The 25,210-nt window shown below is 44.7% G+C and overlaps 1 protein-coding gene across 1 annotated transcript; it reads left to right on the top strand.

Annotated features, from left to right (window-relative positions):
* The first annotated feature begins 14,744 nt into the window (after positions 1-14,744).
* LOC311314598 (ras-related protein Rab-11B) lies at positions 14,745-18,286 on the top strand. The gene is made up of 5 exons (XM_084445022.1): positions 14,745-14,859; positions 15,908-16,103; positions 16,204-16,397; positions 16,512-16,592; positions 16,721-18,286. The coding sequence occupies exons 1-5, from the start codon at positions 14,820-14,822 to the stop codon at positions 16,864-16,866; spliced, it is 657 nt and encodes a 218-aa protein (XP_084301148.1). The 5' UTR covers positions 14,745-14,819; the 3' UTR covers positions 16,867-18,286.
* Positions 18,287-25,210: the final 6,924 nt, after the last annotated feature.

Here is a 25,210-nt window from a genome sequence, read left to right on the forward strand (position 1 = left end):
TAGCTAGCCTTTAGCTGACAGGGTCTAGCTTTGCTACTCATTTGACTGCGGCCCAAAGAGGGTTCTTTTAGGGAGCTTCTTTCTTGATTATACTTTGAACTGGCTATTAAACCCGGGGGGGGGTTCGGAGGGGAAAGCACCAGTCCAGCTACAGTGATAGTCGGGCAGTTATAGTGGCAGCTGACCGTCCGTTAGCAGAGCCGCCTGTTCGCCAGAGCCCTGCTTGACAGAGGCCAGTCGTGTGCTCTGTGTACATTTCGTTGATGTAAATGATTTGGCTTGGTGTCGGGTTTTTTTTCTCAGTCCATCCATGCACCGTCACTCACAATGTTTCAGTCACATCCATACATCAGGCTTTCTCAGCCTTCAGCCATGTCAGCCTTCCACGGTGACTCACTCAATACATCCTCCATCTCTCCGTCTTCCTGTTGAATTAAATCACGTCTCTGCCTGGAGAAACAGCCCCCGTGGAGAGAGGAGTGTGAGTGAGAGAGTGAAAGAAAAGTATTTGTATATTGTGTGTATATTGTGTTTGTGTGTGTGTGTGTGTGTGCGTGCGAGCGTGCATGTGTGTCTGTGAGTGAGAGTGAAAGAGTATTTGTATATTGCGTGTGTGTGAGAGAGAGTGAAAGAGTATTTGTATATTCTGTGTGTGCGCGTGTGGTGAGCATGAAAGAGTATCTATATTCTGTGTGTGTCTGTATGTGTGTGAGTGAGTGAATGAGTGTGTGGTTGTGTGTGTGTGTTGTGGTGGCTGGACTCAGTTGACCTATGACCTTCGGACACTCACAAAGTACTATTATAACACTTCAGATTGAATTCACCAGTACCACAGGGTTCTCCTCCCAAGGACCAACACAATCACACAACCTTGTCAAATGAGGACACGAAATATAACAGAATAGAGTAAAAGAAACTTACTTTATTACCTTACAATTGCAGCAAAGGGACGGTTACACAGAGACACAAGCGTATCTGAGCAAGCGCGCCGACTGATGTCGGGACGCTCTATATATGCTTTTCCACACAATACATTGGTGCGTGACTACATATGTTAGTACCTGATTGGTTGAAACTTTTGTCTAGTGCTAGTCCTATGAGCTCACTAGTTTCGTTTTCCATTCAGCCGATGTGATTAGGGTGTTCCCTGTTAGTTACATTTACTGCAACTTTGGCAGGCTTTTTTGAGGTTTTCAAGGGGTCTGGAGCTTTCGAAGGCTCTTTCGTTGCAGGTTGTGTGACCTTGGCAGTCAACTTATCTGCTACTGGAACACAAATGTATAATAACAACTTTTCATGCGTACTATGTGTTCTGGAAAAGTACAAACTGCTGACATTCAGTTCTAATCACGCGATGCTGTCGATGCCTCGATACATTACACTCAAAGGTGGCTTAAGGTCAAGCACATGCGCAGTATGAGCGGAACTAGAACCCAAATAAGGTAGGTTAGTTCTAAACAGTTGAAATAATACTTTATCAAATAGTACCTCTCACAGTGTGTGTGTGTGTGTGCGTGCGTGCGTGTGTGTGAAAGAGAGCGTGTTTGTGCTCCACCTCCTCCGTCAGGGCCGGCTCCGTGCCACAGCAGCTGCTGCGTCTTAAAAAAAAGACGGCGCCGCCCTAGAGCACTCTTTAGACGCCGCACCGTCGCCATGGCAACATTTCATCTCTGACGGGGCGCAATAAAGACAATAGCGACTAAATGCGGCCCCTCGTAGACGCGAGGAACACGTTCCTCTATCGCGGAGGCACGGCGCCTGGCTCTGGCATCCTGCTTCGGGGGGGATGTCGTTCTCTCTGGCTGTTGGCAGTCCTGGCGTACTGGCTTCCCTCCCACGCCCACCAACCACCCACCACCCACTCATCCATCCAGCTCCCCTTCAGGTCCAGGCTGATAGACTCATCCTTCTCCCTGTCCTTCACACATTACACTTGGGCTGTAGTTTAGACACACAAAGGGCATTACTGGCAGGTGATACACAAGTCATGGTCACTTTATGTTTCTTGAGGCATGTAGAAATCTAGTATTATTTCATGTAGTTGTTTGCTGCTCTTTAGCTTTTTGCTAGCATTTCCCAGCTTTTCACTTTCTCACTCTCGGTTGAATTGTCTCCCACACCCTCCTGCATAGTCTGTCTCAGCACTTCCTCTATGCTTCTCTAATACTCTTTTCCTGCCATGTCTTGTCTTGACCCCCCCCCCCCCTCTCTCTCTCTCTCTCTCTTTCTCTCTCTGTCTCTCTCTCTCTCCCTCTCCCCCCTTCCTGCCTCTGCTTCTCTCTGTGCCTCGACTGCCCCCTGTGTCTCTGTGGCGCCCCCTGCTGTCCTGGCAACGTAAATGCAGCCTCCAGAGGACAGGACCTGGGTGTACTCTCCTCTGCACTACGGCTCAGAGACTAAGAACCTGCCGGATGGGGATGAGGAGAGAGAGACAGTAAGTTAGAGGAGCCGGCCTCCACATACAGGACCAGTCTCCCAGAACCTAGACCAAAGCCTAGACCTGGACCAAAACCCTGACAGAACTCGCAAGAGAATCACCAGTTGAAAGAGCTCTCTAGTCCAACAGTCCAGGATCCGGTCTGTGTCCTGGAGGTGTTATGCTCTGTGCCACACACCCGCTGTTTAACTGCCAGTATGACCATGTGGTCCCCACACCGCCACCACCTCCAACGTGTTGCTCTGTCCCCCTCTCCGCCTCCCTACCACCCTCCCTGTTCTCCTCCCCCCCCTGCCCGCCCCCCCCTCCCAGCATGGCGCTCTGGCTGCACATGTCTGTGCCTCATGCATCCACCCCCTGCTCAGTGTGTGATAGCAAGTCACACGTGGATCTTCTCAGAATTCGATTTCACATTGATTGAGCTCCTGTTACTGTGGAGTCACAGCTGTGGAATGTGAGCAGGATTATCGTAACGAACCTGTGATGAAAACCTGCATTGCACACGAGCCGCTGACAAATATGATGAGTAAAGCTGCTCCTTTATTCTCGTCTAATTCGTTCCTGCTCTACAACATCAGGAGGATTCACCCTTTCCTCACTGATGAAACAGCGCAGGTGCTCATCCAGGCCCTGGTCATCTCCCACCTGGGCTGCCGCAACTCCCTCCTCGCTGGGGCCCCGGCCTCAGCCATTAAACCCCTGAAACCTGTCCAGAAAGCTGCTGCTCGCCTGGTGTTCAACCACCCCATGTTCTCCCACACAACTTCCCTTCTCCGTTCCCTACACTGGCTCCCTGTAGCAGCTCGAACCCAGTTTAGAACTCTGGTACTAGTCTACATGGCAATGAAAGGAACAGCTCCCTCCTACCTCTAGGCTATGATCAAGCCCTACACCCCCTCCTGACCACTACGCTCTGCTACCTCGGGGTGACTAGTTGCCCCGTCACTCCGAGGCCCTGCGGTCAATCGACAAGGCTCTGTCCTGGCCCCGCAGTGGTGGAATGAACTGCCCAGTGACGTCAGGACAGCTTACCTCTTCATGAAGTGTTATCAGGATCCTCCCTCTTCAGCACCTATTGTACTTATGGTTTGCTACTCTTTCACCTTACCCCCAGCACTAGATTATGCTCTTAGTCACTTGTTTAGAAAGGAGATACACTTGTGAGTTCTAGTGAGTGGTAGTACACTGACTTCCTACGTTAAATACTAATATTGTAAGTCGCTTTGGATAAATGCGTCTGCTAAATGACTATGTAATGTCTAGGAGATGACAGAGATGGTTATTTTGGTACAGGTTTTTTAGAAGCTGGTAAGGCCCTGGGGAGCTGTGTCCAGATAGTGTACCAGGCTCTGCCTCTGTTGGAATGCCAGAGTTAGTCATGTAACCTTTAACATTGATCTAAAAGTACAGATTGGCATTATCTCAGATTGGAGAGAGTTTGCCATTATGATTGATGACCCATTATGATGAAATGTCCTCTTCTCCTTTATCTTCTGATTAGTTTTCTACCGGTGTCTGTGTCGCTGTGTTTTCTCTTCACTTGTGGTGAAATATAGATACCCTTGTTATTTACTGCTGCTCCAGTATGAATACATTATGCTTGATACTCATGAAAGCATTGTGCACTGGATTTATGATTTTCTCTCTTTACCTCTCTCATTTATATTTCTCTCTCTCCTTCCCTCTCTGCCCCCCCCCCTACTCTCCTTCCCTCTCTCTTGTCCTCCTCCTCTCTTTATCATCAGTAAACACTCCAGGAGCAGAGGGGGACAGTTGTCAGCCTCCATCTTGATCGTGAAGACTAAAACAAACAGGAGAGAGAGACTGAACAGTAGAGGTCTGAGTCCTCCATGTCCCATGATCACTGGTTATGTCCATCCCTCCTTTCACCCCAACCAAAAAACAACAGAACCAGAACAACAGCAGGGTGCCATGTGGCTTAAACTCATTGGTGTAGTCTTGAAATGAATGCCAAAATCAAAACAGGGGCATTGTTGTTCGCATTGCCCCATCCTTATGTTCCCATACTGTAGGTGGATATGGTCAATGGATCGTTTATGTATTTATGTACTTCACAACATCTTGTTAATTTATATTATGTGTTTTATGTTTGTGTGTTGGGTGTTTTATTTTTTACTTTTTTACGTGGGCACTTTTTTTCTCCATACATACTGTATTTAATACTGTGAACAGGTTTTTGTTACGTTGTGTGCTTTAAATGTAGCTCTAGGATCGAATCTCCCGTTTGATGTTTCAATCTTGTCATCACCAAGGTGGTGATGTTGAATAGCCCGCCCTGGCCAGAGGGATCACTTTTCTTCATCAGCTGAAACACACCCAGGCCCTGTTTCAGAGAACCACAATTTGTGTTTGTGATATTTTCATATCCTACTGCAATACAGTATCTTGTTTGACTGGTTTGTTAGTATTTATGATTACATTTTTATTATGTTTCTGTGCCTCTGATACTTAGACAGCATACACTCCTTATACAGGGTCCCTGCCTCCAAACTACTGTAGATCATTTCAGAATTGGCACTAAACGGGTAGAGACATTGTCAATCTATACAGTACCTCACAATGTCTTCCAGTTTGGCCATGCTTTTGGAGAAATGCAAGCAAATAACTGCTAAGACAAAAAATTCACTCAGTCGTATTATCCTGAAAGATATTGACTTATCAGTTGTTGACTAAAGGCAATATTGTTCAGTTATCATTATCACATCTTATGGCATTAATGAAAGGGAGAATGTGGCCATTTGGTTGTTGATTGGAGATGGAGTTGGAGTTATGTTTCGTTTTGCCTGTCAGACATCTAATAATAGAGGCTGCTTTAAACACATCATCACCAGGCTGATCTTGTACTTAATCACAATCATCATCAGATTAGTGTTACTTTAGCATTTTCATAGATTATATTCTAGTTAATAAATTAAGTTGTACAGTTATTTTTCTAACTCTTTCTGTTTCACATTTGGCTGTTTTTGAGTTGTGTGTAGGCATTGTATGTGTGTGAGAGAGGGAAGGTGTCAGTGTTGTTATGATCATTTCATATGATGTGCAGTGGCCAGGTGTAATCAGTTGCTGTTGGTCATGACATGAAGACACCATAGCAGCAATATTTTGTACAGTAAAGTATTAAGTTGATTTGAATTGCCTTATTGAGAAATTTGATATGTATCATTTAGCAACGTTTTTTTTTCCATTGTGTGCTGTTGTATTTATTTTCTTTTCAATAGTTGTGCTCCTAAAAATGTGTACATAGAATTATAAATACATAAAGATATATAAATATATTTTCCATTTGAATTGGAGAATATTATTTTTATTTGGTTTTATTTTTTGCTGCTGGCAAGAAATTATTATGATCTACATGATTTACTGTTGGCTATACTGTTTGATTCGTTTATTAAGATGCAGCTACATTTATGGAGTATAAATCGCAGCTGTTTCTTTGTATGAAACAAATGCTGGGGTTTGAAGCCTCGGCGCTACCATTAAATAACTTATTTAGACGCGTTCTGTCTGTGTGAATTTATTTTTCCGAGGTAGTCTTCTTCTGTGGTGGTGGCGGTCTAAAACAAACAGGAGATAACAGTAGAGGTCTGAGTCCTCCATGTCCCATGATCACTGGTTATGTCCATCCCTCCTTTCACCCCAACCAAAAAACAACAGAACCAGAACAACAGCAGGGTGCCATGTGGCTTAAACTCATTGGTGTAGTCTTGAAATGAATGCCAAAATCAAAACGGGCATTGTTGTTCGCATTGCCCCATCCTTATGTTCCCATACTAGGTGGATATGGTCAATGGATCGTTTATGTATTTATGTACTTCACAACATCTTGTTAATTTATATTATGTGCTTTATATTTGTGTTGGGTGTTTCATTTTTTACTTTTTTACTTGGGCACTTTGAAGTTCAAAGAGACCGCCACCACCACAGAAGAAGACTACCTCGGAAAAATAAATTCACTCGGACAGAACGCGTCTAAATAAGTTATTTAATGGTAGCGCCGAGGCTTCAAAACCCAGCATTTGTTTAAATACACCCTTTTGCTTAGGTAAGTGAAGTTTCATGTGTATCTGACACTTGTAAATATATGAGCGCCTCTCCTAAATAGGCCGACACCGATTTATTTTGACGGCGAAGTGACTTCCAGATTACAACATTACATAAATTCTGGCATGAGCGAGCATGCGACAACAGGACATAAAGGACTAACTCATCTCGTAGAACGTTCGAATATTTGACGTCAGGTTTCCTTTGTGAACAAGATGCTGAGAACCCTTGTGAGCAAGAGAATTGTGAAAGTTTAATTTGTAGGTATATTAGTCGACCGGTATCGCGTGGCCTAGTCACCATTTGACTTCGTAAATAATATAATATACAAGTTTAGCTCAGAGACGCTAACGTGAATGGCATTCAATTAGTCGCGTTAAGTTTGCACTCATTATTTAGCCATGACGATGGACAATTGCGATTTTTCAGTGCCCAAACTAGGTTTATAGGCCTAGTGCTAGCTCCTTTCAAAAAAAGATTTGTGTTTTAATAGGCTACAATTTAAATATATTTAATATCTTGGTACTGTTGAAGTGCAATCATAATTCATTTAGGATCTTTTTATGAACAGGGTCCTGGAGATAAAATGTCAAATGCAAATAGTAGTAGATGTTCAACTCCTGCATCTGGAGGTAGTGATGGGAGCAGCCTAATGAGTGGTAAGGGATGTACAGTACAGTAAGCTGCTCTATAGTAGGATATGAGATACTAATTTCCACAAATGCATATTAACTGTTACTTAAGTAGCCTACCTGCTTTACTCATTTTGTTGTTTCAGAGAGGGATTTGTTAATACAGCTCCATTCTGAGATAGATGTCACCAAAAGGTTACTATTAGGGACAGGTAAACTGGAAGCCTTCCCCCAGTCTAAAGTAAAGGTATGATTATTCTTAAGTATGTAATAACCTAATTGTTCTAACCTCTGTTTTGATCCACTTTGAGCACCAATGAAAACGTATTAAAAAAAAACAAAAAAAAAACGTATATCCTCAGCCTATGTTAGAGAAAATACATGCAGAAGAAAATAAAGTGGCCTCTGAGAACAAGTCCCTGAAGATGCAGCTAAGAGATGCCCAGAGCCGACATGAGATTGTGTTGAAGGGCCTCCATTTCTCCCTGCGTTCTGCTGAGCAGGAGTACAGAAGCTCCCAGCTCACGCTGCGGCAAAGCCGCAGGCAGTCCCAAGAGAAGCTCCAGTCCCAGGAGCACAAACTGAAGGAGAGCGAGGGGCAGATTCTTGCCTTACAGCAAAGTCTGATGGGACTCCAGTCCCTGCAGCAGGATCGGGATGAGTTGGAGAAGAAAGCCCAGAGCCTACAGCATGAACTAAGGGTCGTTCAGGAGAACCAGGCCCTGCAGCGCAACCTGGATTCCTCTCATCAGAACGTCCAGTCTCTCAGGCGGAACGCTGGTGATTTGGAGAAGAAGGTCAAGTTCCTCCAGCAGAACCGCTGGGTGTCGGAGGATGAGGTCAGATCCCTGCAGAAGGCCCTGAGCTCCTCCAAAAGAGAGGCTGCAGTCCTCCAGCAGAGCCTGAAGAGCTCAGAGGAGAAGGTCGTGTCCCTCCAAAACAACCAGTGGGTGGTGGAAGAGAGAGCCCAGTCCCTCCAGCAGAGCCTGAAGAGCTCAGAGGAGAAGGTCGTGTCCCTCCAAAACAACCAGTGGGTGGTGGAGGAGAGAGCCCAGTCCCTCCAGCAGAGCCTGAAGAGCTCAGAGGAGAAGGTCGTGTTCCTCCAAAACAACAAGTGGGTGGTGGAGGAGAGAGCCAGGTCCCTCCAGCAGAGCCTGAAGAGCTCAGATGAGAAGGGTGTGTCCCTCCAAAACAACCAGTGGGTGGTGGAGGAGAGAGCCAAGTCCCTCCAGCAGAGCCTGAAGAGCTCAGAGGAGAAGTTCGTGTTCCTCCAAAACAACCAGTGGGTGGTGGAGGAGAGAGCCCAGTCCCTCCAGCAGAGCCTCACCTCCTCGGAGGAGAAAGCCCAGTTACTGCAGCGCTCCTTTAGGGACACAGGCAAAAAGATCCGGCTTCTTCAGGAATGCCTCAGCTCGTCGAAGGAGAAGACCCAGGCTTTGGAGGAGGCCCTGATGGCCAGCGAGACGCGTCTTACGGCTGCCATGGCCAAGCAGCAGTCCCTGGAGAGGTGCAAAGAGGAGCAAGACGAGAAGATCCAGAGTTTGATTCATTCTCACACAGTCTCGGAGGAGCAGCACCGGATCGCAGTAAAGGACATGGAGGAGAAGCTGTGGAGCACCAGGGAGAAGGTGGAGGTTCTGCAGGACAGCCTAGACAGGTCTGATTCTGTGAACGAGAAGGAGGTGAGGCAGCTCCAACAGAAACTGAACAGAGCTGCCAAGAAAGGAGCTGCAACAGAGCAAGACCTCAGGGATCAGAGTGAGTGTTCGTCATCAATCAATAAATCAATCAATCAATCAATCAAAGCTTTATTTGTATAGCGCATTTCATATACTCCAGGCGCTTGCTTGATCGCCTTGTTGAGAGGGGTCAGGGAAGAATTTTTACAGCTCACTTATCTGGCCCCCGGGTAATACTGTTTTTTTTGCTTCCCTCTGGAATATATAGGGGTGGGTCGTATGCCCACCTCCCTTGTTCTCTGTAAAGCGCATTGTGTTGCCTCTGGGTATGAAATGCGCTATACAAATAAAGCTTGGATTGATTGATTACCCCAACAAGCCACAAAAGGGTGGAAATGTGAAAACTGACCACTTCTTTTGGTAATCTTGATTCTTCTGTTGGCTTTGTTAGTGGCTGTCCTGAACTCCAAGTTGCTGGAGGAGCAGACCATGGCAGGCAAGGAGATAGAGAGATCATTACAAAATGAGAAAGCGCTGCTGTACACTATCAAGGAACTCAGGTAAACACGTACAGACAGATGAAAATAAATAAAGAATGTATCGTCAGATTTTGAAAGCACAGACTGCGATCAGTCCTTTGTCAGTGATTTACAGTAGAACTACACAACAATTGCATTTCCAGAACACTCATTTCCCCTCTATATCCTCTCCTTTAGGCAGAAGCTCAAAGTACAAACTGAGGGGAGGGAGTTTGCTCTGGAGAGCCTCAAGTCGCGTCAGAAGGACCTGGCAGAGGTGCAGCGCCACCTACAGATGGACCTGCTGAGATGCAGCCATGCTCAGGGACGGCAGCACTCAGCTCCTCTCTGCCAGAGCAACCTGAAAGGGGAGTTCCTGAACCTGAAGACCAGCCTGAACTCAGTCTTGGAGAACGAGGGAAGGAGAGAGGAGCAGAGGAGACAGGAATGGGTGAAGGTGCTAGACAAGAGCAAGGAATGGGAGCGGAAGGCAGAGAAACTGGTGAGAAAGCACTAACATGGAGTAATATATCTTTTATAATGTGTTACTTTCGCTTCATCAGTAGCATTTTTGTATTCCATCCTGAAATGAGACCAGAGAGGTTGATATGGCTGTCTGTTTCTCTGTCTTTTCATGTTAAAAGGTGGACAGTCTAGATTCTCTGAAGAGTTTTCACCCACTTTCGAAGGAGGAAGGGGCCGAGAGACCCCCGTCTGCCACATGGAGAGCATCGGCCTCCTCCCTCCCTCCCCCACCCCACCGCCTCCCTGCTCCAAAGGAACCACTCTGCAAGGTCTTCATCTCCATATCCCTATAGTTAATAACAGTAATCACCAGGGGCCTCATTTATAAAGCTTGCATTTGCACAAAACAGGCCTTGAAAGATGCCTACACCACTTTTTGCTCCAAAGTTGTGATCCATAAAAACCAAACTTGACGGGAGAATGTGCGCACCCGTACGACAGCTCTGACCCATGCGTGCGGACATTTCTGGAGAAATATCAAACTGTGACTCCCATGGCAGAAGGATGAAACTCAAGAAACAGTTTGAAATTCATACCAACCTTAACCTTGACCTAGCTTACCGCATTATAGAGCTCCCATAATATGATGAGACATGAGTAGAATGGGTTTATGTCAGCAATCCTGATGCAGAAGCACGCAGACAGACAGCTTATTCTTTTGAGAAGTTAGACTGCTTGTGAATACATTTTAGGGTGTGTGAATGTTTTAGTGAATATGCCAACTGTCGCTATGTTGTCACCGTGTTGATTTTGCTAAGGTCACCATCAATAAATCAACGCCAAGTTGTAGGCCTACTAATTAAAACCCGCTCCGCTCACAGCAGAGAGTGGGCAAACATGATTAGGATAATCAAAACAGAGATATCTGTTTTTGCAAAAGAACCCCTCAAATATGTTGTTTAGCTTAATCGGGAATTTAATTGGATCTGTACAATGTAGAATACATAACAATGTAGAAATTCATAATATCTACACAGTGACGTGGATTGAACCTATTTGAACCTAGGATTTTCACTTTACAAGACCAATGCCTTGCCACTCGACTACAACGTGTGCACATTTCCAGGTGGACTGTGAGTTATAAGGGGGAAATTGTGTGCGCACGGTTATATAAATCAAGTTTTTTTTGGGTGCGTGCCATTTTCAGGTTTTGTGCTTTTATTTGTGTGTTTTTATAAATGAGACCCCCACTCTAGCCCAGAACTTCCCCCTCTATTCTCTCATGGTTTGGTGTGAAGGCAGTCAAAAATCAGGATTTATTTATTTAGCCATTTCATCTTGAATAGTAGTAGTATTTAAAGGTGTAATGTAATTTTCTGTTTCTTTGTATCTCCTGTCTTCACAGTCATAAGTCAGGCCAGGAGAAGAGGTTTGGTTCTGGCTCCCCACGGGGGGTGAAGAATTCTGAACGCATTCCGCATCTAATCTAAAAGAGACTGAAGACCCTGCAGTCAGGTAAAAAAAACAAAATCACACCCAGGTGGTGAAGTAAGCAGAGGTTTATATCGCTACTGCCCTCTGCTGGTGTGCAATGGTATTGGCTACTCTTGATTGGTCTAATCTCATGCTACAAATGAGTCACACAAACTGAGGGGAGGGAGTTTGCTCTGGAGAGCCTCAAGTCGCTTCAGAAGGACCTGGCAGAGGTGCAGCGCCACCTACAGATGGACCTGCTGAGATGCAGCCATGCTCAGGGACGGCAGCACTCAGCTCCTCTCTGCCAGAGCAACCTGAAAGGGGAGTTCCTGAACCTGAAGACCAGCCTGAACTCAGTCTTGGAGAACGAGGGAAGGAGAGAGGAGCAGAGGAGACAGGAATGGGTGAAGGTGCTAGACAAGAGCAAGGAATGGGAGCGGAAGGCAGAGAAACTGGTGAGAAAGCACTAACATGGAGTAATATATCTTTTATAATGTGTTACTTTCGCTTCATCAGTAGCATTTTTGTATTCCATCCTGAAATGAGACCAGAGAGGTTGATATGGCTGTCTGTTTCTCTGTCTTTTCATGTTAAAAGGTGGACAGTCTAGATTCTCTGAAGAGTTTTCACCCACTTTCGAAGGAGGAAGGGGCCGAGAGACCCCCGTCTGCCACATGGAGAGCATCGGCCTCCTCCCTCCCCCACCCCACCGCCTCCCTGCTCCAAAGGAACCACTCTGCAAGGTCTTCATCTCCATATCCCTATAGTTAATAACAGTAATCACCAGGGGCCTCATTTATAAAGCTTGCATTTGCACAAAACAGGCCTTGAAAGATGCCTACACCACTTTTTGCTCCAAAGTTGTGATCCATAAAAACCAAACTTGACGGGAGAATGTGCGCACCCGTACGACAGCTCTGACCCATGCGTGCGGACATTTCTGGAGAAATATCAAACTGTGACTCCCATGGCAGAAGGATGAAACTCAAGAAACAGTTTGAAATTCATACCAACCTTAACCTTGACCTAGCTTACCGCATTATAGAGCTCCCATAATATGATGAGACATGAGTAGAATGGGTTTATGTCAGCAATCCTGATGCAGAAGCACGCAGACAGACAGCTTATTCTTTTGAGAAGTTAGACTGCTTGTGAATACATTTTAGGGTGTGTGAATGTTTTAGTGAATATGCCAACTGTCGCTATGTTGTCACCGTGTTGATTTTGCTAAGGTCACCATCAATAAATCAACGCCAAGTTGTAGGCCTACTAATTAAAACCCGCTCCGCTCACAGCAGATAGTGGGCAAACATGATTAGGATAATCAAAACAGAGATATCTGTTTTTGCAAAAGAACCCCTCAAATATGTTGTTTAGCTTAATCGGGAATTTAATTGGATCTGTACAATGTAGAATACATAACAATGTAGAAATTCATAATATCTACACAGTGACGTGGATTGAACCTATTTGAACCTAGGATTTTCACTTTACAAGACCAATGCCTTGCCACTCGACTACAACGTGTGCACATTTCCAGGTGGACTGTGAGTTATAAAGGGGAAATTGTGTGCGCACGGTTATATAAATCAAGTTTTTTTTGGGTGCGTGCCATTTTCAGGTTTTGTGCTTTTATTTGTGTGTTTTTATAAATGAGACCCCCGCTCTAGCCCAGAACTTCCCCCTCTATTCTCTCATGGTTTGGTGTGAAGGCAGTCAAAAATGTATTTATTTAGCCATTTCATCTTGAATAGTAGTAGTATTTAAAGGTGTAATGTAATTTTCTGTTTCTTTGTATCTCCTGTCTTCACAGTCATAAGTCAGGCCAGGAGAAGAGGTTTGGTTCTGGCTCCCCACGGGGGGTGAAGAATTCTGAACGCATTCCGCATCTAATCTAAAAGAGACTGAAGACCCTGCAGTCAGGTAAAAAAAAAAAAATCACACCCAGGTGGTGAAGTAAGCAGAGGTTTATATCGCTACTGCCCTCTGCTGGTGTGCAATGGTATTGGCTACTCTTGATTGGTCTAATATCATGCTACAAATGAGTCACACACACGAACAGACACACACCACGGACAGACACACACACGGACAGACACACACACGGACAGACACACCACGGACAGACACACACACGGACAGACACACACCATGGACAGACACACACCATGGACAGACACACACCACAGACACACACCACGTATAGAAGTGGCTGCATGGCTTAAAAGGGGTCGGTCCGTCATCTCCCGTTATAACCTTAGATTTGAAACAGAAGAGTTCCTTACAGAAAAGTACAGAGATACACCGAAATACAAAGGAGGCAATTGAAATACTGAGTGGCATATTTCTAAAATAAGGCTACATGCTCCATTAACAGTGTAATATGTGGATGTAATTCAAGATTGTTTTATTAGACATGTATATGGCTTACACATACTAGGAATTTGTCTAGGGTAATGGTGCATACACTGATGGAGACAACATTAGACAAGGTGCAGGACAGGACAGTGTAAAGACATGACAGTGCAAATACAAAACACAATATATCCAGATAAAAAGAAAAGCACAATGCAAAATATGCAATACTATACCGAATGAAGTGTGGTGGTGAGCGTATATACAATGTGTGCAGAGTGTAGTGTGATGTATGTGCAATGTTTTATAAACTCCTCAAAAATATTTCGGAAATGTTATTTCGGTCTATTATTTGATATTTAATAATAATACCAATTGGCAAAACGAGAGTGAATACCAACAGAAGAATATTGCAGGGGATTTGGGCACATTTTTGGGGGGCGCTACCCAAGAGCCTTGTTGATGAGGCTGATGGCTGTGGGGAAGAAGCTGTCTTTTAGCAGTCTTAGCAGTATTTACAGGCCATTGTAGTATTTCATTGTTCAAAAATGGGAAGTAGGTTAGTCGAACCTCCTTCTGTATTCTTGTTTTTATGGCAGTATTTTAGTCTAGATTATTTTTTGTTGTTGAATACACTAACACAGATACTGATATTTCTGTTCCTCCCTCAGTGGATTTCCAGAGGAATGTCAAGGGTTTGCTCCGGATGTCATAGGACCAACAACGAAAAACATGAAGAAAAAGACTTGTGCTTTTTTTGATTGGGATGATTTCACATCAAATAAATAATTGATTCTAGTTTTGTTTTTAGTATACAGAAGCATTTTTAATTTCTATTATGCTTTAATAGGCATTAAATATGAGTGCTGAGTGAGTGCTCTGAAGAGTCTTCACTGCCACGGGCCTTCGCGGATAGATTTTATTGAACCTACAGGATTTTTGGGGGGATTAGTGGGAAGTTTTCCTGATTACACGCCCTGTATGTATGGTGATCAGATAACATTTAGGCGTAATGGATGTCACTTGTCCATGCATCTATCAGTCAAAACAGATATTCCTCCAATTGGTCAAACCAGGTGCCCCTCAGCTCACGTGCTTGGCATGCTGTTTTCCTGTCCGGCCTCAGCTCAGACGGGACACAGCTGGAGGCTCGCTGGTTGTCAGCGTACTTTTTAAAAGTAGACATTTGTCTAAAATGGGGACCCGGGATGACGAATACGACTATCTTTTTAAAGGTAAGATGGGCTCTAATGGTGAACGATTCAACCAATTCCCTGCTAGTTTTCTTAAATAGGAGAAGCTGATGGGAATGGAAGCGAAGCATTCCCTCCCGTACAATACCAGCAGAAGCCGAGCTAGCCTAGTTAGCTAGCCTTTAGCTGACAGGGTCTAGCTTTGCTACTCATTTGACTGCGGCCCAAAGAGGGTTCTTTTAGGGAGCTTCTTTCTTGATTATACTTTGAACTGGCTACTAGATGATTCACTGCAGCTAATGAAACCAGTTTGTATTGCTGAATTCCGAAAGGGAAATGACAATCAGCTGAGATGTGATGGCTATCTGGCTAACAGTTGGGAGACATTACTATAGCTAGCTAATGTTAAGTCTACGACTTTTTAGCTTACATGCAAATATTCTTTGCCATTAGCTAAATACCCATCTGTTACCGTGTAGCCATCCCAACCACCACCAACACGAGCTCTTGATCAGTGAGGCATTGCTTTGCTCTGATGTTGCTTGTACAGTCTTTAGCAGTGTCCCTAAAATATGCCTGGTAGGCGTCTATATTCGTTTAATACTAATTTTCAACTCGTACCCATCAACTTTAGGTTGCTTAAATGATTTTGCAATCAACTGGCAGTTAACCAGACTATTCATGAAGTTACTGCAATAATAATTGGCTTGGGAAAGCCTAGACTGTGTAGACTGTAACTTATCTTCTATGTATTAGATAGTCAGCAACAGTCTCTTGTTATGTGTGGATAACATTGTCCCTGATCATCGTCATATATTTACCTCAGCCTGTGCTATCACTAAGCCATCCTAAGTTCCTCATGATGGTGGTTACTGACTAATAGACTGTCAGTGTTCCAGGAAGATCCTCCTCCACAGTGGGCCCAGCTTAGCTTCAGTGAGTCAGACTGTACCAAGCACTAATAGCTTATGTGTGGGTAGTCACTTTTCTTCCCAGTCATCTTTTCCACTGTAACATTAACATATCATGCATACCGTCATTGAAGGTCTAACGCTATTGGTGTGTTCATGTCTCTTTGTTCTGTCTCCAGTTGTGCTGATTGGAGACTCTGGTGTGGGGAAGAGTAACCTGCTGTCTCGTTTCACACGGAACGAGTTCAACCTGGAGAGCAAGAGCACCATCGGGGTGGAGTTTGCCACCCGCAGCATCCAGGTGGACGGCAAGATGATAAAGGCCCAGATCTGGGACACAGCTGGCCAGGAGCGCTACAGAGCCATCACCTCCGCGTGAGTAGGGGTCACCACTGGGGAGACAGGAAGTAGTCGAGGGACAGGGACACATCCAGATCTAATCTGTCCTTTCTTCGTCCTGCTCTGCCCTGACCAGGTACTACCGAGGGGCGGTGGGGGCTCTCCTCGTGTATGACATCGCCAAGCACCTGACCTATGAGAACGTGGAGCGCTGGCTGAAGGAGCTGCGGGATCATGCTGATAACAACATCGTCATCATGCTGGTGGGCAACAAGAGTGACCTGCGCCATCTTAGGGCCGTGCCCACAGACGAGGCTCGCGCCTTCGCAGGTAAACACCTGTAGCCCAGGAGGAGACCGCAGTGCACTCTGGGTACACAGAGGTTTAGATAAAGCCTTTTCAGTCTTTCTATCTAATCATCTTTTCTCTCTCTCTCCGTCTCAGAGAAGAACACACTGTCGTTCATTGAAACATCAGCCCTGGACTCCACTAATGTAGAAGAAGCTTTCAAGAATATTCTAACAGGTAAGAAGAAGGGGGTCTTGGCACAACACCCTTCATATGACAGATGTGAGTGCGTGGGACAGTGTGCATAAATGAATCTACATACTTCAGAGAATCAGTACCTAACTAACATGTCCCTCTCCCTACAGAAATCTACCGGATCGTATCACAGAAACAGATAGCCGACAGATCTGCGCATGATGAATCACCAGGAAACAATGTAGTTGATATCAGTGTTCCTCCAACCACTGATGGGCAGAAAGGCAACAAACTCCAGTGCTGCCAAAACCTGTGACACTCAATGCTCCTCTCCCTCCTCTCGCCCACCTCTTCCTCTGCCCATCTCCGCTTTGATCCTAAGTGTCATGCTGCTGCCGTCTACTGTCTACCTCTTTGTGTTTAGAAGTCTCTGAGACACGTTATAGACGACATTCCTTTTTCTTCTTTCATTTATTCTGTATTGTCCTCTTCTAATCTCGGATCCTATCCCCCCTGTACAAAGCAGTAGCTCTTTAGTTTTTGTTCTTTTGCTCAGTGATTTTTGGACTCTGATCATGTGACTGGGAAAGGAGTGGTGAGGAGTCAGCCAGTCCAGAGCTTCCTGTTGCCTCGTTGCTTTTCTGAGCCCCAGAGTGCAGAGAGAGCAGGGATGATGGTGTCCAACTGTGCCAATAGAAATGGACATGTTTTTAGGCTAGTCCACAGAGATGCCAAAGGAGATAAATGCAATCATTTTCAGACTAAGGTGATCTCATCTGCTGTAAGTAGTAGGCAGTGCAAGATTGGACATTTTCCAGTTGTCATGTGCTCATGTTGTTTTTTTACACTGTTAGGTGCATTTATGCACTGTTTGTTCGGTTCATGTTTTAGGCTCATTGAGAAGTCTGTCTGCGATGGGAAAACAGAAGTGAATGGGCAGCTTATTTCCAGCCAATCATTTCAAATCAACTTACCATGCAACTATTTTAAGGATGATGTGTAACCTCTTGAAATCCTCTTGAAAACACTTCTAGATAGATTTGTTTGTTGTGTGAGAAGGAAGGCTTTTGTAAAATACTTTAAATCCAGGATCAAGGCGCTTACCTGAGTACATGTACCAAATCTACATGCCACTCAACTAATACATGAAGTAAAACTCTTGATTTATTATGAAGTAAAGCATGAAGGTGCAGTATGCGATTTGTGATTTCCTGTTTTTTTTTTTTTTTTTAAGTGCAACCAAAAAAATCCACGCCCCTCCCTTCAGACCTCCCTCCAAAGCCACTCCTCTAAACTGGGGGAAAACAAATGAAAGACAGGCACAGTGTAGAGAGGTTGATAAGCAGGTAAGCCATCCAATCATTTCAATTTGGCAATTTGAAATGATTGGACACATGTCCAACTACAGTCCTGTGACTCCCACAGATTACAGATTTATTTCATTTTAGTGTCGGAGCACTCTGTTTGCTGTCAGGATACGTGAATTGCAAAAAATATAATGAAGTGCTTCTGAGGCAAACTACACCTGTGGAGGAGAATATGAATTTGGTATCGGTCACCAGAAAAGAGGATACATTTCTTTTTCCACTCTCCAGTCCAGCCACGTGATCTTCATTTAAAATGTCAGTTGATGTAAGGAACAGAGAAGTTGCTACAAGCTGTATGGCTGGCAAAAAACGTATCATCTTTATTTTCTGGTCGGCATGTGCAACTTTTAGATCAGTAACAACTGTAAACAAGCCTTTTAGGAAGCAGTTTAATGGAAATAAATCTATTTCATGTGACCAGATGTCAGACAAGTTTTTCTTGGATCACCTGGAACTCCCAATTCTGCCCATGAGTAAATGCTGTCTCTTCTGCATGCTGTACAAAGGATCATATACTGTAGTACAGGGTTGATTGATGATCACTGAATTAGGTCATGTAGAATTGCATCAAAGGCAAATGCATAAGGACAACCAGTTGTTCGATCGTACCTTAGCAAACTATTAAGAGGATGGAATTACAGGTCACTTTTATAACAGTGATAATCTCTAATGTTAAGGTTTCAGATAAACAATAGAGCACATGGCTATGCTCTGTCACAGAGAGACTACAGACTGCTGCTGCTTCTGGTATTTTGAAGCACATTCAAACTTAGTCAAGCTGGAAAGTCTGCACACACCCAGGGCTGGACTGGCCATGTGGCGTACCGGGCAAATGCCCGGTGGGCCGGACCTACTTGTGGGCCGATCAAAAAAAAAAAAAGAGCTAACGAACGGCCCATAGAGCAGGGACAGCGGCCCATTGGTCCATTTTCTATACTGACACTGTGCTGGCCCAATCATATGTAGGCCCCACCCCTCCCTCTGTTAGTTTCAGGTGTCATTTGCGTGGGCCGTTAGAGAGCCAACAGCACCCCCCCCCCCCCCCCCCCCCCCCCCCCCCCCGTCAACAAAACGAAACTGAAGGTGTTCCATCTCCTAGTGGCCTGACTGGGGCTACATTGCCCGGTAGGAAATATTCACCCAGTCCAGCCCTGCACACACCCCCCTCTCCCGCTCCACATTTTATTACGTTACATACTTATTATACAATAGATTTTCATGTTCATTTTTGCCTCAAACATCTACACACAATAGCCAATAATGATGAAGTGAGAACAGGTTTTTAGTAAATATGCAATTGTATTTTACTGACAAAAATATGTTATTTAGGGGTTACCCATCTGTACACAACCCTTAGCCTAATACTTGGTTGATGCACCTTTGGCAGCGATCACAACCTCATGGCATCTTGGGAAAGAAGGTACAAGCTTGGCACACATTTTTGCTCATTCCTCTTGGCATATCCTTGCAAGCTCCATCAGGTTGGATGGGGAGTGTTGGTACACAGCCATTTTCATCTCTTTCCACAGATGTTTCATTGGATTCAGATCTGGGCTCCGGTTGGGCCACTCAATGACATTCAGACCACTCCTTTGTTCTCTTGGCTGTGTGCTTCGGGTTGTTGTCATGTTGGAAGGTAAACCTTTGCCCCAGTCTGAGGTCCAGAGCAGGTTTTCTTCAAGGATCTCAGGTGTACTTAGCTTCCTCCATCTTTCCCTCATCATGATGCTTCCACCGCCATGTTTCACTGTAGGGATGGTATTAGCCTGGTGATGAGCAGTGCCGGGTTTCTTCCAGATGAGATGCTTGGTATTCAGGCCAAAAAGGTCAATTGGAGTTTCTTCAGACGAGAGAATCTTGATTCTCATGGTTTGGGAGTCCTCTGGGTCCATTTGGCAAACTCCAAGCAGGCTGTCATGTGCCTTTTACTAAGGAGTGGCTTCTGTCTGGCCACTCTACCATAAAGGCCTGATTGGTGGAGTGCTGCCTGGATGGTTGATCATCTGAAAAGTTCTCCCATCTCCACAAGTATACGCTGGAGCTCTGTCAGAGTGCCCCTCAGGTTCCTGCTCACCTCCCTAGCCAAGGTCCATCTGCCCTGATTTCTCAGTTTGGCCAGGCGATTCTTGGTGGTTCCAAACTTCTTCCATTTACGAATGATGGTGGCCACTCTGCTCTTTAGGACACTGTCAGCTGTGGGACCTTATATAGGCAGATGTTGGCAATCCCCAATCATATCCAATCAATTGAATTTACCACAGGTGGACTGCAATTAAGTTGTAGAAACATCTCAAGCAGTATCAGTGGAAACAGGATACATTTCAGCTCACTTTTGGGTGTCATATGAAAGGGTGTGCACACTTGTGTACATATAATTGACATTTTGATATTTAATAAATTAGCACAAATGTCTAAAAACCTGTTTTCACTTTGTCATTATGGGTTATTTTGTGTAGATTTTTGAGACAAAAAATGAACTCAACTTGTAGAACAAGTGTAACATAATAAAACGTGGAGGTAGTTTTCACAAACATTAGATTTCTTTTTTTTTTCCAAGTTATTATTATTATTTTTTCAGACGTAGGATGGTAGGGGAATACCGGGGCGTCATGTTGAGCTGGTCGTCAATAGCCATGTTTCCATCCACACGTTTTATGCGAATTAAGTTATATCGAATTAAAAATGCCTTATGGAAACAGTAAAATTCGATTAAAAGTCATGAAAATCGACAAAAAGTTTGTACTGTCGATCTCATCGGATTTTCTCTTGTTTGATAAAAGTCTTTTGTGATAAATGCTTTATCCGATTTAAAGCTCTAGATGGAAACGCACGTTCACCGGCTTTATTCGCATTCATATTTTTAGCGATCCTCACACAATTCGATTGACAAGTGGATGGAAACATGGCTAGTGACTAGGTTGTTCAAGACTACTCTCCAGTGATGGTTGCAAGAGGAATGTTGACGGTATCCCAACCGAGTTCCACCATGGGAAAAGGGACAGGGGAGGGCGTGCCATGCAAGCGGAATTCCGACGGTATCCCAGCAGAGGTCCACATGAGTTTTACCATCAGAAAAGCGACAGGGCAGGGCGTCGGCGCATGCGAATGCGAGTGGAATTCCGCTCGGAGACCGCTACCGACTTGCCAGCAGAAATTCTCTAGCTGTTTAACAACGGTGCCACTCTAGACACCCCCCAGTAGAAACACTCTAGCGGATTGTCGCTCTAATTCCGATGGAGGACCGATATCTGTGTGCTATCTGGGAAAAAGTTGTAGTGAAAGGATGAATGTGTGGAGGTTTGGGGTATAGTCCCATAAAATCATTCGCATTGGGTATTGAATCCCGATCTCCTGGGTGAGAGTCCAATACTTTCACCACTACTCTACTTATGCAGTGGAGATTGGCGGGTTGATTTTGGTGTCCTTCTTTATTTTGGTGTGCCTCTTGTGGTGCCAACAGAGAAATGCAGGCCAAGCTTGACTGGGGTAAGGGAGAAAGGGAGGGAGTGACAACAGAGAAATGCAGGTCAACATTGACCGGAGAAGGGAGGGAGGGAGGGAGTGACAGACAAACGCTATCTATGGTGCTGGCTTACAGCCATGCAAAAAAAAAAAAAAATATTTAGCCCTCTAGCGCATTTTGATGACTGCCTACATCGGGACCAAACCTCCATGGCGGTCACAATTATTTGTTTCAATAGGCCTATATATTATGGTAAAATTGTAATGAGGGTCTGATTGAATTTTTTTTGGGTGTAATGTTCCTTTACTATTTCATTTTGACTCAACATTCCACCAAAGCCCTTAACAGATCATGCAGCAATACGTATTATAGTACTGCCATTTAGAGTGGTTTTGTTTGTCTATCAATGAACTCAAATATGAACCCGCTCGGATAGCTGTACGAACTAGAAAATTGCATTTCCTGCAGAAAATGCGTGTGAATGCTGAGCAGCTGAACTGAATAACAAAAGCATTGCTGAAAATGCATGAATGTGAAAAATCTGAAATGTCAAATGCATCACACCTGAATGTTTGAAAATCCTGGAAGCTGAAAATCCTGAAAGCTGAAAAGCCTGGAAGCTAAAAAACCTTGAAGCTTAGCTGAACTGTGAAACTGGCAGAATTGGAAGCTGAATTGCATTGCCTAAAGAAGCTAAAAACTTAAATACATTGCTACAAAAGCTGGAAGATAAACTGTAATACTGTCAAAGCTGGAACATGGAATAAATGATGGAATATATCGCTAAAAAGCTTGTAGGCTGGAAAACCTGGAAGCTTAGCTGAAATGTGAAACTGGCAGAATTGGAACTGCATTACCTAAAGAAGCTAAGAACTTAAATACTTTTAAACTTTTCAACCTGAGTAGTTTAACCGAGTACTCGAGTACCCGAGTAGGCAATCTGCTAGTCGGAAAATAACCACTACTCGGTTAATCTAAAGGCTATATAATATGGCATGTTTGGCCGTGAAAGCGCGCATTTCTGAGCGCCTGAGCCATTGTTACCAAAGAGGATAGAGCGTTGGCGGCTGCCTGGAGAAAAGCGCTGTATACGGAGTCTTTTTTCGAGCGCTCCGGCGTTTTGAAAACATTGCCATCTCAACTTTTCAGAAAGGTGCTGCCAACATCACTGCGGCTCTTTCAGGCAACCAATGATCAGATATTAGATAGGGCATGACTCGTCAGCTGTCTGGGGATCCCGGGGGAACCCCTGCCTGGCTATTAAACTGAATATCTGAAAGTGCACCGATAGTGGCATGGTGGAAAGACTCCGCCCCCTTGGGTCACAACCCATCGGGGACCAAACAGTGACCTCTTGGCAATCTCCATGCACCCACCCGTGAAAATCATGTGTCTCTAGCCCACTCAAGGGCTGAGTTGTGGTGTCCGTGGCGTGGTGGCGAGACTCCGCCCCCTCGAGTCAGAGCCAGTCGTGGACACTGTGGGCCATGCCGGGCTACCCACCTGCCTTCACCAGTGAAGACCGTGTGTCTCTAGCCACCTCAGAGGCTGTGTTGTGAGGTCTGGCGTGTTAGTGGCGTGATGGCGAGACTCCGCCCCCTACGGTCAAAACAGGTCGGGGTCAGTGCAATGACATCCGAGCCATGTCCATGCATCCACCAGTGAAGACCATGTGTCTGTAGATCATTCAGGGTCTTAGTTGTGGTGTCTGTAGCGTGGATAGTGGCGTGGTGGCGAGACTCTGCCCCCTCGGGTCAGAGCCGGTCGTGGACAGTTTAGGCCGCACCGGGTTACCCACCTGCCTTCACCAGTGACGATCGTGTGTCTCTAGCCACCTCAGAGGCTGTGTTGTGAGGTCCGTGGCGTGGATAGTGGTGTGATGGCGAGACTCCGCCCCCTCCGGTCAGAGCAGGTCGGGGGCAGTGTAATGACATCCGGGCAATCTCCATGCACCCAACAGTGAAGACCAAGTGTCTGTACTGTATCTCACTCAGGGTCTTAGTTGTGGTGTCTGTGGCGTGGATAGTGGCGTGGTAGCGAGACTCCGCCCCCTCGGGTCAGAGCCGGTTGCAACCAACCCACATGCAACCAACCGTGAAAACTGCATCTTTAGCCAACTCAGGGTCTGAGATGTTGGGACGGTGGCGTGGATAGTGGCGTGGTGGCGAGACTCCGCCCCCTCAGGTCAGAGGTTGTGGGGGGCAGGTCAGCGATTGCCAGGCCATCCCCATGCACCCCTCATTGGAGACCATGTGTCTATAGCCCACTCCGGGGCCGAGCAGTAGATGTGGAGGTGTTGTATGGAAGTTGAGGTTAGAAGCAGTAGTAGTGAAAAGCAGTAGGTGTTTGTTATAAGTACTGCTAGTACTACACTCAAAATTGGATTAGACCACTCATCATAACTCAGTTTTATTGAGTTCAATAGCTGAAAGAGGAGAAAATATATTAATATGAGTTTACAGCCTGAAAAAGTCTCTTTCTGAATATTTCTTTGAATATAAGTAAGGAAGGAAGGAAGGAAAGAAGGATGGATGAAAGGAAGGAAGGAAGGATGGAAGGATGGAAGAAAGGAATATGAATGCTGCCACAATAGTCATAAAAGGGTGCCTGTACAGAGAGCCTGCACGTGTCCCCAAATTCAAATCTCAACTGACACTGTGAGCATCCTCTCATTCACTTCAATGGAAAGGCATGCCGGCTTCAGACAGCTCTCCCTCAATAAGTATGAAGGTCACAGCCTAGATATTGACACCCTAGGAATCCTGAGAAAATGCTGAACATTTTAGGCTATGATATGTCCGTGTAGCTTAAAAACTGTAGGCATGGCGACGAGTTAGAAAAAGTGTAAAAATGCAAAATTAGCAGCTCAAAAGTTAGAGGGTGGGCCCTTACGTTTCAATGGAGAGCGCAGTTGCCGAACAAATCGTCATACAGCCAAAACTATAAGTCACATGGCTTAGAGACTTACATTGTACGAATCAGCACAGTTGTGTGAACATTTTAATGTATAATATGTGTAAGAGCTGTTAAAACTGTAGGAGCGACAGCAGTTTACAAAACGTGTAGATGTTTTCAAAAAACAGGCTACCACACTCTAGAAACTGAACATTCCACACATCCACTTCAATGTTAAAAAAGGTCCAAAACAAACTTAAATTACATAAAAACAATAAGGAATTTTAAAAATCTGTTGAATGCGTTAAATGTGCTAAAGGTCCTGAACATTTTAAACTTTGACGGAGGTTTCTAGCACAAAAAATGAAGGAGGAGATAGGTTTCAAAGCTGAAGAGGATTTCAAGGTCTGCCCATAGACTTCCATTGTAAAAAATTGTTGAAAAAAGCTGAATATTTTAAAAAGTATGAAAGTTATTAAAAATCTGAAAGGTATCCCATAAAGACCTTAACAAGCTGAACATTTTGATAGTTGAATGGTTTCTGTAGCTCAAAGTATGAAGGAGTTGAAGGCTGAAGAACTTTTCAAAACTCCCCCATTGACTTCCATTCAAAAAAAAAGTTGAAAAAGCTGAATATTTTAAAAAGTATTAAAGGTATTAAAAATCTGAAAGAGGTCCCATCGTGTCCTTAACAAGCTGAACATTTTGATAGTTGAATGGTTTCTGTAGCTCAATGCTTGCAGCATTCACACTAATAAAGAACTGGATAACAATAGTGTGAATGCTTGCAGCATTCACACTAATAAACTATAAAGAACTGGATAACAATAGTGTGAATGCTTGCAGCATTCACACTAATTAGCAGACGACAGTCGAGCCGAGTAGCGGAAGCGTCGTCGTTGACAGATTGATGTTTTCTGTGTCAGCTGAGCCGA

This window comes from Borostomias antarcticus (assembly GCF_949987555.1).
Source record: "Borostomias antarcticus genome assembly, chromosome: 10".
Classification (NCBI taxonomy): Eukaryota; Metazoa; Chordata; class Actinopteri; order Stomiiformes; family Stomiidae; genus Borostomias; species Borostomias antarcticus.

What these genes read in the sequence shown, in the direction of transcription:
- LOC311314598 (XM_084445022.1), top strand. Translation starts at nt 14,820, where the DNA reads ATGGGGACCCGGGATGACGAATACGACTATCTTTTTAAAG. An exon ending in ATACGACTATCTTTTTAAAG is followed by an intron (nt 14,860 to 15,907) that starts GTAAGATGGGCT and finishes TTCTGTCTCCAG; the next exon opens with TTGTGCTGATTGGAGACTCT. An exon ending in TACAGAGCCATCACCTCCGC is followed by an intron (nt 16,104 to 16,203) that starts GTGAGTAGGGGT and finishes TGCCCTGACCAG; the next exon opens with GTACTACCGAGGGGCGGTGG.